Raw genomic sequence first — 15,084 nt, 5'->3', positions numbered from 1 at the left:
TGCCTGCCCCTCTCTCTAAAAACTAATAAATTAAAAAAACGGTTTATGTGCTAATTTTGACCTTTGATGAAAAAAGAATGAAGCATGTTCACAGACACGCATATACTTAGAGTCAAGAACATAGATGTCTTCTTCTCCATCTTGAACATCTTCATAAATTCCTTAACTGACTTTTTAAAACACTGTGGTTATTTTTATATCAGGTTATAAATGCCGTTGGTTAGAAGTCCATCCAATGGGTGTGATAGGTCTCCACGGGCTCGTGGTTAGCCGGAACGACTGAGAGAGGCAAATGTAACCAGAGCGACATGTGTATGTATTTTTAATTCCCAACTTCACCGTTACGGTGAGTGTTCCCACGGAGTTTTTGTTCCGTGGTTTGGTTCTCTTGCTTTGCTGACATCCGTCCTTCTGGCCACTGATGACAAGGAAAATAATGAAACAACAGTGAGTTCCTCTGGTTTTACAACAGGAGCTCAGAGAAGGAAAACTCTGACTCCAAAAAACCTCCGCTGCCTTGCGGCATACCTCTTCAGGGGAAAGGCTAAGGGAGTAAACCCTGACAGAAAATCCGGAGCCGGAGTCCCTAAGGCGGTTTGACGTTGTAGTCAACACCGGCAACTCCTGCGGCGCACCTGAAGCCAAGCTGTATTGACTCCGTCTTTCCCTTGGACCCTTCAGCTGCGAAGAGAGGGGGGGTCTGCTGCATGGGCAACAGCAGACCCTCCATATCACCCTGCCCAGGCTCTGTAGCTTCAGCGTCATCGCAAGATGTCGATTCAACACGGGAGGAGACAGATACCGTGTCACTCCCGAGTCGGACTGCACAGCCATTCTCGGCGGTGCAGATAGACTCTTGAGAAGCTACGCCATCGTCTCTCGAGACGGACGGCTGCCGACGACGACAACAGGAGCTGGTAAGAGCCACTCAGGTGACGGGAACTTTTCACATGACAGGCAGAGAAATGACCATCAAATACGTTACACGGTTTGAAATGGTAATTAGTGCGTACGCTTTTTCCTAAAAGCCCCACTGTTCGTTTGAGGACTACCTGTTACATTGATTCAATTCTCTATATAATTATGACAGGGCTGTGTATTTATTCGAAGCAATTTCAAGAACATTCGTGTGAGGTTGCCGTTCATGTCGACATCAGAAATGCCGCTTTTCCTGGGCGTGTTGAGAGAGCGCACCATAAATAACCTTCCTGCTTCAAATGAAATTGCTTTTCAAATGTGTCATTAATCATATTTTAGGCTCCAAAAGATCAACATGAAACGGCCCAGAATTTTAGACTTTCCAGGGTGATACACAGTAGGTCAGGTAATGACGCTGGCCCGGGTGTGGGTTTTCGAGGCTGACAGGCTGCACTGTGTCATGGCTTTTCAGTTTTTGTGGTGGGTGCCAGTGGGAGTCGTTGGCCTGATTCCAGGGGCGTGCCACCCCAAAGACAGACGGACATCTGTGTGGGGCTGTGGTCCAGACGCAGGCGTGTGATGGGACGTGCGTGTGGAGAGGCCGAGCTGTGGAGTTCCCTGAACGAGGGGGTCGGGGCCTGGGGCCTGGGGGGCGAAACCGAATCACCTGAAGGTGCCTAGGACTGCGAGAGTCCCTCTCCGTCTGAAGACGGAGACGTGGCGTCTTCAGTTTGGGGAGAAATGTAATTATGATTAAGGTCCGGTGTGTCTAGGTGAGTGTCATGCAGAGGATTTACCTGGGCACAGGTAGCACCCAGAAACTAAACATCCTGCCCTCAAATTTCTGCCCCCAAAACGTCTGAACTCATTCGAGGTGGTGAAAATCCTCAGGAGGTAAATGCTTCTCAACAGGGGCCGGTTTTAGAATGAAATCCGGAGACCGCGACGTGAGTCAGACCTGGGAGCGAAGATGAATGTTCCGTGCTGATCCGGACCGCTTCCGTGCGTCGGCCGCCGAGGGGGACACACGCCCCTCCGAGAGTTCTCCGACTCCGGCTCGCGTCGGCGCTTCCCAGGCTGTCGTGGCGTGACCGATTTTACGCACACCGGTGTAAGTGGGACAGTCGAAGACAATTCGGTGATTCAAACAAAGTTTTAACCATCTTCAGAGAAGTGAAGGTGTACTGTTTCACGAGGTTCATGGGCAAGATTTAAACACTCGGAAAGGCCTTCCTGGTCGGGCCCTAATGTTGATTGGGCAGATTTTAGAACACGGAAGAGCACAGAATTTTCCAGCGTCACAAATGCCGTCCAAACATTTAAAGAACTTATCATAAACTGAGTTGCCATTGGGTCTGACTGTAGACGTGGGCTCGGTCCGCTGGGCTTGTAATAACTGAACATTCATCACGGCGAAAGGGAAGAAGAGTTTACTTTTGTCTTTCTAACAAGATTATAAAAGAATAATGACCACATATATTTAGCTTAACATTTTCAGAGGAAACAGCCTTTATATCTGAAACGCCAATAAGCCGGGAATTGATTCACGAGGCCCTGTGAGCGCCGAGGCCCGGAGGCCTGTGGAGACGGAGGCGGAGGCTGCGCTCCGTGTTCGTCCTCAAGGACAGGAAGTTGCCTAGTGCTGTCTGGGCACCATTTTAAGTAAAAAAAATGCAATATTCTGAATAGTCTGTCGTCTTTGATGGCTGATTTGCTTGTTTGAAACCCAGCAACCCCGAAGAAAAGAAAGATTCCAGTATGTTTAAAAAAGTGTCAAGAAAATGTAAGTAGGGAGTTTCCTGGCGCTGCCGTCCTTTCGCCGGTGGAAATGGACGCGGGTGTCTGGGCTGCCGTGGGCCGTGACCCTGCGCACGGCCGGCAGCGCCGCGCGGCTGATGGTTTAAAACGGCGTGTGGTTGCTTCGACTCTGTACCCACGTGCACGCCCTGAATAGGATGCACAGCGACTCGTTTTACGCGCTCTGTCGCCTCCACACAGACTTGACAAGAGCATCCGAGTGCTTCAGGAGAAAGCGCTCGTTTGCCGGCCCTGCTGGCGCGAGGCTGGCGGAGGCGAGGCCAGCGTCGGGGTGACGGGCGGCGTGGGTCCTGGCGCCGGCCTGGCCTTTGCCTGGGTGCCCAAGCCCTGCCTCACGCTGCAGCGCAGAACACGGGGACTCGGTCCCCCGGCCGGATCCGCCTTTCCCTGGTGGCCGGCCAGAGGGCGGGAGTGAGGCGCCCAGTGAGGGGGGCAGGCACCGCAGGACAGAACCGGGCCGGCCGCCCCTGCCAGGTGGTCAAACCGGACCCCTCCTGGCTCAGCAGCCCCCCCTGTAAAACCGGGAGACGCGAGCGACCCCGGCTCTCACGGCTGCTGGGAGAACGCCTCGACCTCCGTGAATCTGGGAGTTCCGCGCAGAGCCTCCCGGGTTCGGGGCGGGCGGGAGGCGGTCCCCCGGGGCAGAACGGAAAGAAAACCGCACGGTCATGCGTAAGCAGTCGTACGCGGGTGGGCTCGCTGGTCCGTGCGCTTGCAGCTGCACCCCCACTTCTGCCGCGCCTCGTAGCACCTGCTCTGTGCGTCTCGGGCACGGGGTGTACCTGGTGGCACTGAGTTCTCTGGGGAGGAGGAAATGGCAGGGGCGGTGCAGGGTGCGCCCTCCCCCTGGGGACGCGAGTGACCCGTACGGTTCTGGGCCGGTCACCATTACAAATGCGCGGCGCCCAGTTTAGATGCATGATGGGAACGAGAACAGTTGGCTCCTTTTCATCGTCCCGGGCACTTTCCCAGGTTCGTTTCAGTCCCATACGGACCGTGTGGGACATGGTGCCTCATTTCACATCTTACTGATAATACGACGAGGCCCGGAGAGGCGGAGGAAATTGCTCAACGGCACGTGAGAGCGGAGCCGGGATTCTGAACAAGGCTGTCTTTCGCCCAAATCCGTGTTTGAGCACCATAACCTCCGTTCCCCAAGGGCAGGCTGCGGCAGCCCGGAGCACGCCCGACCTCGGGGGCCCCGCCGGCTGCAATGCAGCGCCCACACGCCCGTCGGATGTGCGTCCGTCCCTGCAGGGCGTGCGGCCTTCAGGCAGACGTCTCCCCACCCCAGGGCGCCCGTGCCTCTGGGCAGCCCACCCGTGTGGGAGCCGGGCTTCCAGCGGCTTCCGTGCCAGGAGGCAAACCCTGCCTGGGGACCGACGCAGGACAGGCAAGGAGGCTGGGCGCTCCGTCCTGAGACTTGAGAAGATCGCACCGTCTGACGGGCACCGACGTACAGTGGTTGGCTGCTTGAAGCACAGTCCTCTGTGAAGGGACCGTTGGGGTTGACATTGGCCCAGCGACAGCATGAGAAAACCCCAAAGGCCCACGGGAACGTGACCTAGGGCTGAGCTCCATCAGACCTCAGTGCACCTACGACTTCCCAGGGACTGGGAAATTCCTTTCTGCAAAAGCTCACAGCAAATAGGGACACCAGACACAAAGTTTATAGGAGCCTGCAGGGTCAAGTGTCCCCAGGACAGGTCCCCTAGGCCGGTCACGGGAAGACGCAGAAAGGCCACGGCCCTGGAGTTGGGAGGGCGTTTACCGGGTGGAAGAGCAGCCCTGGGAAGAGATGGATGGGAGGGATCGGAAAGAATGGCGTTTGTAGAATATTGGGAACCGTGGTGACGAGCATTCACTGGTTACACTGTTGCCTTCTGAATGCTGGGCCGGTCCCGGGGGACGCCAGGCTGTGGGGGACAGGGGGAAGCGAGGGGCTGTCTCCCGGCTGTGACGCCCCCGGGGCTCTGCCACCAGCAGCCCCTGTCCAGGCCAGCGGTAGCAGGTGGGGCTGGAAGACATTGCATTTCACTTCTAAAGAGGCCAGGGACTTGGGGAATAATAACCACAGGGCCTAATTACTGCGGATTAACCAGTAGCCAAACACATTCACAAATATTGACATTATTCAAATTAGCTTCTTTTTCCTGAAAAAGATGCTGAATTTCTGCCACCCGCCCCCCCCCCCCCCCCCGAGTAAATGGAGGCATATGTATATCCTTCCCGAGTCATGACTTATTCCGTGTACGGTCTAATTATTGGTTGCGAAGATAAGTAAATAACAAATTATCATATGAAAAATGGGAGCCTGGGAGTAATTAATGCAGTAAAATGGATTGCTTAATGTGGGACCAGCTTGCAGATCCTAGAACAAGGGCTTGATTTCTGGAAAAAATACAACCACATCAAAAAATGTTCAGGCTTATGTGAAGAGGTGGCTGAAAGGTTTGTCGGCTGTGGGTTTAGATTCGGTGAAGGAGCCGGTGATTCTGGCACAGCGGGTCTGGCTCCGTTTGGCCGCCTGTCCTGGGGGATGGGCCCGGGCGGCTGGGATTCAGGGCTCACCCGTCCCCTGGGGAGCCCTCTTGTGTTCACTGGAGGCCGACGTTTGCTGTGGACGGTGTCGGGCTGCACACAGCGCCCCTGACAACTGTGCAGGACGGCGTCCTGTCCCTGAGACACAGCAGCCGCGGCCCTCGCCGCTCACTCGGTAGAGATGCGTGCACCCCCGGCCCGCGTGGCTGCAGCCACGGCGTCACGGAATTCAGCAGGGGCACAGCTGGCGGCATGCCACCAGGCACCAGAGCCCAGCCTGGCTGTTCTGCAGGGGCCCCGGGTGCCCACCCTGCCCTCCAGGAGGGGGCAGTGACACAGGAGGGGTGGCGGTGGAAGGCTCTTCGTCCGCTGCCCCCGTGTAGGCCAGGTCCCCGGGGTGCACCCCGTTCGCCGCTTGCCCGTGACCCTGGAGTTGACGGACTAGGGCTTAAAGCCACGAGATGTGCCGGCTGACTGAACGCGGGGGCTGGCGGTGCTGTCTCTTGTGCATTTGCCATACTCTAGCATATCTGTCAAGCCTGTGAGCATCTTTATCACCAGTGTTGCGAACTCTGCATCTGTTAGGTTGGCTATCTCCTCGTTGCTTAGTTCTCCCGCTGGAACCTTGATCCGTGCCCCCTTTTGGGCCATACTTCTCTGTCTCCTCATCTTGACAGGCTCCTGTGTGTGTTTGCCTCTGTGTCTGAGGCAGAGCTGTCGCTCCTGTTACATTGTAAGGGGCGGAGCCTTAGGGATTCGTCAGTACAGAGTGACCCATTTCACCTCGTTGTGGCGCTGTATGTGGGGGGGAGGGTCTGAGCGGGAACAATGCCACTTGCTCAGCACTCACCCGTTTTCCAGGCATTTCTCCCACTTCTCTATGGGACTGGCGCCTCTCTAGCTGCTGCCCTGACCGTTGTTCCCAGAGTGGGTGGGTCTGAATATGTTCTAGGCCCATGGGGTCCCTTTAAACAAGCAGACTCTGCTGAGAGACCGGCAGTCTCTGCCTCCGCCCCAACCCCCCCTGGTCTGCACAGTCAGAAGCAATGAGGCTTGATTTTCCCCGGTGCTGGGACCGTGGGCTGTGAGGTCTGGGCTGGTGCTGGGAACACTCCCGAGGTGTCCTTCCTGACTCTTTAAAATGTGTGACTGTGCTTTCTGTTGGCTTGCTGCTGCCACCACCAAATGTCCTCTCTGCCCATCCTGCCTGTCTGGGTGAGTGTTTCTTCTTTATTTCTTTGTTTGCTGGACTTCCATGCAGCTCAACTTTCTGGAATGTCTGGTTGTCTCTAGTTCTGAGGTAGTTGTGTTCCTGCTTAGTTGTGGAGGGTGACGCAGTGTGTCTGTCTAGGCCTCCATCTTGGCCAGACGTCTCTTTTTATCACTTTTGATATTAGATGACAAATCTTTTTGAGTGGACTCCTGTATACATAGGTACATGTACAGGGAGAGAGATGTTTCCTGAATGTGGAGCTGAAAAACTGGTTTGAAAGGCCAACCTCAATTTTTAGTGTAACTTATCCGGGAAAAAAAGAAAGTCCTGTCTTGCCTGTCTTCCCTTTACTTAATGAAAAAGCCAATTGCAAAACAAGAAGATTGATTAGTAGCAATAACCTTGGTATTCTAGTAATAAAAATCTCTGCTGAAGTCCAATCTTTAGGAAAGGCCCGGGCTGTATTTCAAGGCTACTGTGTAACCGTAGGTCTAGCAGACGGCAGAGTTTTAATGGGGTCACAGAGGCCGTCCGCCCGCTCAGCCGTCCCCCCACCACGGTGCCTCTGCAGGTGCACAGCCTCGGTGGCTGATACTAACACTGTGAAACCCCAGCGACCTCAGGGTTTTCTGGCCGAGGACACAGGCCTCCCTCTGCGTGGGGCGACCTCAAGCTGCCCGGGAGTCACTGCCCCCAGAAGCAGCCGCAGTGAGCCATGGGTGGAGAGGTGACCACCAGCCGGAACCCCGTCCTCAGCGGGGAAAACTGAGTGCCGTTTGCTGCCCAGAGGGACAGGGTCCCAGTTACCCCTGCTCCCTGGCCTTTCCCTGCCTGAGCCGCCCCCGCCCTTCCGGTGTTTCTTGGAATCACCTCCCAGCTGAACTTCATGCCTCAGGTCCTGGCCTGAGAAGGACAAGCTAACGTTTGATCAGTAGATCGGCCCCGTATGAACAGAAGCACAGGGAAGCGTCTGCCTCTCGTGTACACGCAATCATCCCTTTACTTCCTCTGCAGAGGCTCTCTGAGCGTAAACCTGAGAGCTGAAGCCGCAGAGTACGGAGATCGGCAGAGGACCTGAGAAGGCTCCGTTCTCCCCGGGGAGGCAGCCCCTGTGGCTGGGCCCTGAGGCTCGTTTCTGCTGAGACCTGCTCTGAGGTCTCCTGCGTGATGCAAGTTCCTGTCCCTTAGACGGAGTTGGTGACTTGGTGTCTTCCCTGCCAAGGGCAGGTCTGTGGGCGGGAGATTGGACCTGAGGAGACTGGTCCCGGAAAGTCAGCGTTCGAGCTCGGAGGTGGGCAGTCACGCCGGCCACGTCTGCTGCCCAGGTCTACCCTGGGACGAGGGACGCGGAACACCGCGGGGCGGCCACGTGGGGGCCGGCAGGGGCCGTGCGCGCGCCCCCTAAAGGGCATTCAGTCCTCACGGAGTAGGGAGGCTGCTGAGGACCCGCTCTCCCCGAGTGAGTGGGGTCGGGGCAGCGCTCAGTGGAGGCAGATTAGCCCTAGAAGACGAGGAAGAAAAGGCACCCTTTATTCTGACCTGAATCTGGAGTGAATCAATAGCTGTTCACTAAACTCCGGTGACGTTAACGGGTGGGAATGAATGGAGACCAACTTCGTTCTGTGGTGAGCAAGGCCCGAGGGTACCTGGTCCCCGGCACCTCCAGGGACAGGGCTTCTGGAGGGAGCCACGCTTCACACCTCGGGGGTGACGGGGAATTTCAGTAAATGCTGCGTCCACGCAGTTAACTCTTCCCAGAACCAATAAAGCCGCCCTTTGCCGTCCCGCTGCTCCGTTACAAGTTATTGCTATTCATCGCATAATGGGTATCTTGGAAGCTGTCACGGGGCCTGCGGAGCACCCGGGGGTGCGAGGTTCACAGGGAGAGCAGAGCCGCACATCAGTGGCGTTGACGGGAAAACTCGCAGGAGTTGTTGGAAAGGCAGGTCCGGGGAGGCAGTGGCGAAATCAGGAACAATATTGTGCCAAAAATACCGCTCTGGCCGGGACACCAGGGAGCGTGTGTCAGATGGGAGGAAGGGAAGCGGCCTGGGAAGAGAGGCGCTTGCTCGGCTCTGTGCGTTTGGCGTATTTGTCTGTGAGCATGCCGGGCACAGCCCGAGCGTTCTGGGACTAGCCGGGCAGATTAGGCCCGAAGCTCCTGAGAGAGACGGTGTGCGTGTGTCGTCGTCACGTGGGTACATCTGCAGAGGCCACCGAGCCCCGGGCGGAGAGAACTGACCAAGAGCAGCTCCCCACAGGGCGCTGGTCACCCCGGACGTTCCCCGTGGGTGTGTCGTTGGCGAGGGTCACCAGCTGGGAGTCTTTGTGAGCCCACGCCCACCCACCCTAACTCTCTAGTCAAGCAAATGCCGCACGTTCCTGGTGCCGGAGCCTCGGAAAGCTCTTCATGAAAGAAAACGCACAGAGAGGGCTTCTCTCTGCCGGCCCCTCCCGTTGTGGACGCCGGGCAGAAGCCTCGGTGAAGCGTCACAGCCCCTCCCAGACGCCCTGCTGCCTGAGTTCCAGCCGACACGGGACCTCCCTGGCGGTCCCTGGCTTCCTGGCAACTGCCGCACTTGCAAACCGACGAGCGGTCTTCTGGCGGGGACAGCGGAGTCGTGGCTTTCCATTTCTAGAAAAATCATTCTGACCCGGAGAACCCGTGGGTGTCGTCCGGGGGAACAGCCGGTGGTGGGCAGGGCCTCCCAGTCACAGGAGCGGTTGCTGTGTTCTCCTGCCGGCCTCTGGGGCTGGATGCCCCCCCCCCCCCCGCCGGGGCGCCGAGGGCAAAGGGGCCACTTTCATGCAGGACACTCACAGGCCGGAGGGACGTCACCTATGAGACCCATTTTTTCTGCTAAACACGTGGGATATTTGCTGAGACTGTGTACGTGGGTCAGAGAAATAAAGTTCCCCCATCCTTCACCTGAGATCTTCTCAGCAGGGTGTATGTGGGAGTTTGGGGTGGATCTGCTGGGGTCAGTGAAAGAACTTCCGGGAGCTCTAAGTCTGGAACGGTCGGGGGGCCCGCGTCCTCAGTGTGGAGGCCTCGGTGTTGCTGACAGCTCTGTTCACCTTGGCCTTCGCAGCACCCGGGGGCCGCTGACAGTTCGTAAGTGAGGAGCCGGCTTGGGTTCCAGTGAAACTCTATTTGCAAAACAGGCAAAGGACCGGAGCGGCCGAGAGCTGGCCGATCCCCGTGTCAGCCGTGTGTAGAGAGCCACGCGGTGCAGACTGATAGGGACTTAGATGACATTTCCAGTGGACGGCGGCTCTATCGTGAACCGACATTTCTGGTGCAGCAGAAAAACATAAATATTCATACTGAGTTAAAGAAAACGGGCTAAAAACATCAGACTCACTCAGCATGCAATGTACCACCCAAGGAATTTTGCCACCCGACTTACAAAGCTGTTTCAACTTTCAGAGACTTTAAATAAAACAAACAAGCTTCGGAATTGTGGGAAAGAGCCTGCGGAGCGGTCCGTATTCTTTTGTTTAAAAGGCTTACTTCTGCATGAAGAAATTGCACGAGAGAGAGAGAGAGGAAACACGTGTGGTCGAGAGGGGACAACATCTGTCCAGCGATAACAGAAAAATGAACTTAACCATTGACCTTGGGAACCAAGACGGTCGCTCACCAAGACGGCCCCTTGGCCAGGCCACAGTGATCTGTAAACCTGGACTAGCACCAGGGGCTGGGGACGCCCTGGGGGGACTCCTGTGGAGCCCCCGGAAGGTCTGTCACGTTCCGTTTACACACTGGCCTCCTTCATCTCGCCGGGAGCCATGTTTAGGGGGCGAGGGACCCCGGCACGCGTCTGTGGCTGTCGTGTGTGAGTGGCCGGCTTCAAGCTCACCTACTGAATACGGCAGCCCGGTTCTGCCCGGCGGATGGAACCAGACGCTTCTTGTCTGGATTGTTCTCGGGACGGCCAGTGTTCTGCTTCCCCAGGCGATCAAACTTCTAAAAAGTGGAACTTTTGCAAATGGCAGCTGATGCATAAATATGAGACATTTCGGCCCTCTTCACAGAGCCTTGCCAGATGAGAGGTCTCCCGGGCTTTGCCCTCATTATGGGACGCTGATAAGCAATCAGATGGTAAAGGGCAATATTTGCTGGGAAATTATATACTGAGTTGAATCAAACAAACTTAGAGTATTAGAGCTGGGAGGGACTTAAAGGCCATCTCTGGGTCAAACCCTTGCGTTCTCCCAGGAGGAACCTGTCAATCAGCGTAATTGTAAATGAGTCGCCCAAAGGGACTCAGACGGGGAAGAGAAGGGACAGCGGAAGAAGCAAAGTCTCGGGGCTCCTTCACTGCCTTTCCTTCGTAGCCCTTGGCGGCCTGGCTGTCAGATACCCACCAGGCACGCACGTGCTGAGGGAGCGGGCGCTGTGTGTCACGGCCGCACCGGGTGTCATGGGCACACCCGATGTGCGTCTTCAAGGGGAGCATGGCCCCCGGGGCGACAATACAGACCCCACGGGGTCACTGTCACGGCCGCGTGTCCGGGGTCTTGTGGAAATCGTCATGGAACTTCAGGGCACAGCCTGGATGGACGTGGCGCGCTGCTGGCTGTCAGAGGCGTGGGCCGGGTTAGGCCGGCGTTTTGCTTTGTTGACTCCCGTCTGGCAGTTCCGGGGTGTAAGCCTGGGGGCAGGTCCCCGCAGGGTGATAGCTGAAGTGACGACAGGCTTTGGGGGCTGGGGCACTCCCGGGCCCGCGGAAGGGCGTGGAACTGAGGTGTGCGCAGGGCATGGTTCCTGGTGACCCCAGGAGGGGAAGGGGCTGCGGGGGTGCCCCAGGGACCCACAACCGTCTTCCGGGGCCACAGTTGGCGTGGGAGCAGCCAGGTTTTGTGGGCTCCTGGGAGGTCGGAGATTCTGAATAAATCCACCCGCCCAGGAGGGAGAGGCCATTCCCGGGAGGTAGGTGTCTGGTGGCCTCTGGAAATGGGGTTTATGTGCATGATAGCCCAGCAGGGCTGGAGCCCCATGAGGGAGGGAGCCGGGGTGCAAACTTAGCCAACTGCCCAGAGGAACTGACCGTGTTTAGCCTAGTCTCCAAAATTGGGCCCGGGCAGCACCTGTGAAATAATAAACACCCATCAAATACACTGACCATCCACGTCATTCCCCTTGTAGACAGGGCTTTGGGGGCGGGCGGAGGGGCGCAGTTACTGATTGTGCCGTGACGTTTGGGTAAATAGAATCTGTCCAGGGAAGTCGGATGCCTGGGCAAGGGACCGGGACGTGGTCCCGCGGGAGATGTGGGTGCTGAGGGGGTTCGGGGCGAGTCTGAGCATCCCTGTCGGGGTCCTGACGGTCACCTGCACACGGCAGGGGCCGCAGACCTGAGTGTCCCCGAGCAGTCAGACGGGAGAGCACAGTGAGACGTTCCCTGAGAAGGGCAGTGGAGGGCCAAGGAAGGCTTTAGGGCACCAGCAGAATCTTTTCTTCAGGAAGATCATTCTGGCTGTAAATTCCCGTGAGTGGAAAGGGCAGGAGACCTGGGGCAGGCGGGCCGCCCAGAGATCCAATTTTCTTCATCTTCGCTGCCGCTGCGCCGGTCAGAGCTATCACCACCCCTTTCCTGGAGCACAGACGTCACCTCTTAGTTTATCTGCTTCCAGTTTTCCCTCCGTTTCCTCCGCCCTCCGCATCACCCCGATGACGTCGGCAGGGTGTGAACTAAATCGCTTGTCCGTCCGGCAGCGCAGCCCGCAGGGCCCGCCTGCTGGTGCCTCCCGTCCCGGCCCCGTCTCGCACCCCCGTGCCCCTGCGCCTGAGCCTGGTCTGTCTCAGGACCTCTGTCCAGACACTGCGGGTCCGTCCTCCTCCTCACGCAGCCCAGTCTCCGCGTCCCCAGCCGCCCGGTGCGCCCTTGTTACTGTCTTCCAGCCTCGGCTCCAGACGCTACTCGGGCGCCAGCGCCCTTGTCTCAGGGACGGCATTCGCTTCTTCAGTGCGTGACCGTGCGCACCGCACAGAACTGTTTCCCCGTGTATGTGCGTGTGTGTGTGCGTGCGTGTGTGTGTGTTTGGTTTTGCTGTTTTGTTTTATTAAGTGTCTGTAGTTTTCAAAATAGCAAGACCTCAAGGGCGGGAACAGGAGGTCGTATGTTCCCCTCTGCCCCCCGGGGACCTACCACCTTGCAGAGAAGGGATGTAACCACATCCATGTGCATAATACTGGCTGGAAAAAAAGAGAAATGGGGGACTGTATATAGAATGTGCTTTCACTTAAATGTGAAGAGTTAGCATCTTTGGTGTCAAATGAAATGGAAAGGCGGCGGACGGCCTGGGAGAATCTGTGGAAAGACAATATCAGCTCAGTCTAAGACGCTGCCCTGAATGTCTTTATTTTACCCTTGATTTTTACTCCTTGTTTAAATTTGAAAGCATTAAACTTAAACATCACAGAAATTTAAGTTTAGTAGGATGACTGTTTTTGGTTTAAGTTGAAGTAACTGGTACCGGAAAGAAATGAAAGGTTTTTAAAATTTAAAAATACTCTGTATCAGGAAATGATCAAAACATCGTTACTTCCTAGCTTTACAGTTAAAGCCCACACACTTCCCCAAAGTGTTTGACATCACAAGAAATATTGCCACAAAGTTAAAAGTTCACAGAGGTTTCTGTCCTTTGAAATCTGATAATTTTATCAAGTGTGACCTAGGTGACTTTATTCTGACTTTATTCTGTACTTTTTTGAGGTTATGAGACTCTTATTTGATTTCTCTTTGGGAGTAAAGGCCAAACAAACAGTTGATCTGATATTCATTTATCATTGGACAAAATAAATGTCAAAATAAATGTCAAAATAAATTAGAGAAAACTATGATGTAATCCCATAGGGAAAGTAGGTCCCTACTTGAAAGATGACACTTCCGGAAATTGATTCCTTGCTGAAATTTTGAAGGACTGTATTAAGTTTACTTCTAGTAAAATTAGGAAAAAACAATGGTTCCTAATGAGTATATTATATATCTGTAACATGTTGTGTAATATTGTAATACAATAAAGTATATAATATATTAGGAAAGGTAATATTTCCTAATGAACATACTCTCACACGTTCTGATTTAAAAAACACTATTGAGGTTATTTTCATTTATGTTGATAACAAGATTGAAAAATCCATGAAATGTAGAAAATCACTGTTCATATCAGAGTAACATTTTATCTCATTCCTAATAGTGTAAAAGCAAAAATAAAAGGCAACAACAGAATTGCATGAATTGGTTTGGTATTTTTTTAATTTTCTTTAACATTTTTAGAACACTGGACTTCAAATTATACCAATGAACATTTTAATCCACATATAATACATTCAATATAATTTCATTCCATTCCATTAATTGCTACCATAAATTTAATGGCAGATGAAATATATATCTGAGGTGTGAACTGAAATTATGAAACTTTGCAAAATATACATATGTGTAAAACATAGAGCTTTAGTGGCTTTATTTTGGATAATTATATGTTAATATTACATTAAAATGCAACAATTTATATACATTTTAAAATATGCATGTTTGTATATTTGTGGTTTCATGATAATTTTGCTTCTTTCAGACCCCGGAGGAGCTGACTGGAAGACAGGCTGCTTTTTCCTGCTTATTATATGGGAGAGACTGGCTGTAGCGAGTGAAAATGAGGTTGCCATGGAAACTGGTAATTCTGCTGCCACTCATCAATGCTTGTGCAGGTAAAGTGCTCTGTTATTATAAACTTTGATTGATAATCTATCGGTGATTTATTTTTTCTACAGGTAATGTAATTTTCAAATGTATAATGCCCATATTATTTGAATGACTAAGTGATAAACTTATGGTCCATATAGGGCGTTTAATCTTTTAAATATGTATCAATTTCTATTTTTAAACAGGATTAAACTTATTTTAATTATAAACTGTCAAATTTGAAATTTTTATAGAAAAGAATGTGATTAAATGATTGTCCTTGATAAACAATGAAGAATAGGTCCTTTTTATTTCCTTTATAATAAATTCTTTAAAAATTACAATTAAAATATATTTTTTCCTCATATTTAGAGATTGCTGCAGTAAAAAAGCCATATTGACATAGAAGCAAGCGTGGCCTAGAATGTGAGCTCAGAACTAGATTAACGTTTGCATTTTTCTTTCTGTTACAATGATACATTGTTTGATTCAAGCTAAATATACGTCTGTGTATCAGTGAGCTTTTGCTTGGTAACAAACCACCCCAGTCTGCCTGCCGTAAAGTGACAAATAACCCTGCATCTGGTTGACACATCTGTAAGCTGACAATCTGGAATCGTGTCAGCCGGGCGGTCCCTTTGGCTTTGCTTGGGTGCATGACAGCTACGGGCAGCTCCTGCGTCACCGGGGGCCCGGCGAGTCTAGGACGTTCCCAGCTGAGACAAGGGGCTGCCGCACGCGGGCCCGGTCACTGCCTCTCACCCGCTGTGATGCTGAGCGCTCCCTCTCGGTGTCAGCACGGGGCTCCAGCAGAAACCAGGCGCGTGCAAGGATTCTTGATGTCAAGGCTTGCGATGGCCAGTGTCATTCCCAGCGTGTTCTTCTTACCAGCGCAGGTCA

General features: G+C 53.6%; 1 protein-coding gene across 1 annotated transcript in view; it reads left to right on the top strand.

Annotated features, from left to right (window-relative positions):
* The first annotated feature begins 14,155 nt into the window (after positions 1–14,155).
* Positions 14,156–15,084, top strand: part of CNTN6 (contactin 6) — a 122,382-nt gene continuing 121,453 nt past the window's right edge. The window contains 1 exon segment of the mRNA XM_090283093.1: positions 14,156–14,210. Within this exon segment, the coding sequence (XP_090139219.1) occupies positions 14,156–14,210 (55 nt within the window).

Source organism: Furipterus horrens, unplaced genomic scaffold (genome assembly GCF_987537825.1).
Source record: "Furipterus horrens unplaced genomic scaffold, mFurHor1.1.pri manual_scaffold_7, whole genome shotgun sequence".
NCBI lineage: Eukaryota > Metazoa > Chordata > Mammalia > Chiroptera > Furipteridae > Furipterus > Furipterus horrens.
This window is presented reverse-complemented; position numbering and strand designations above follow the sequence as displayed.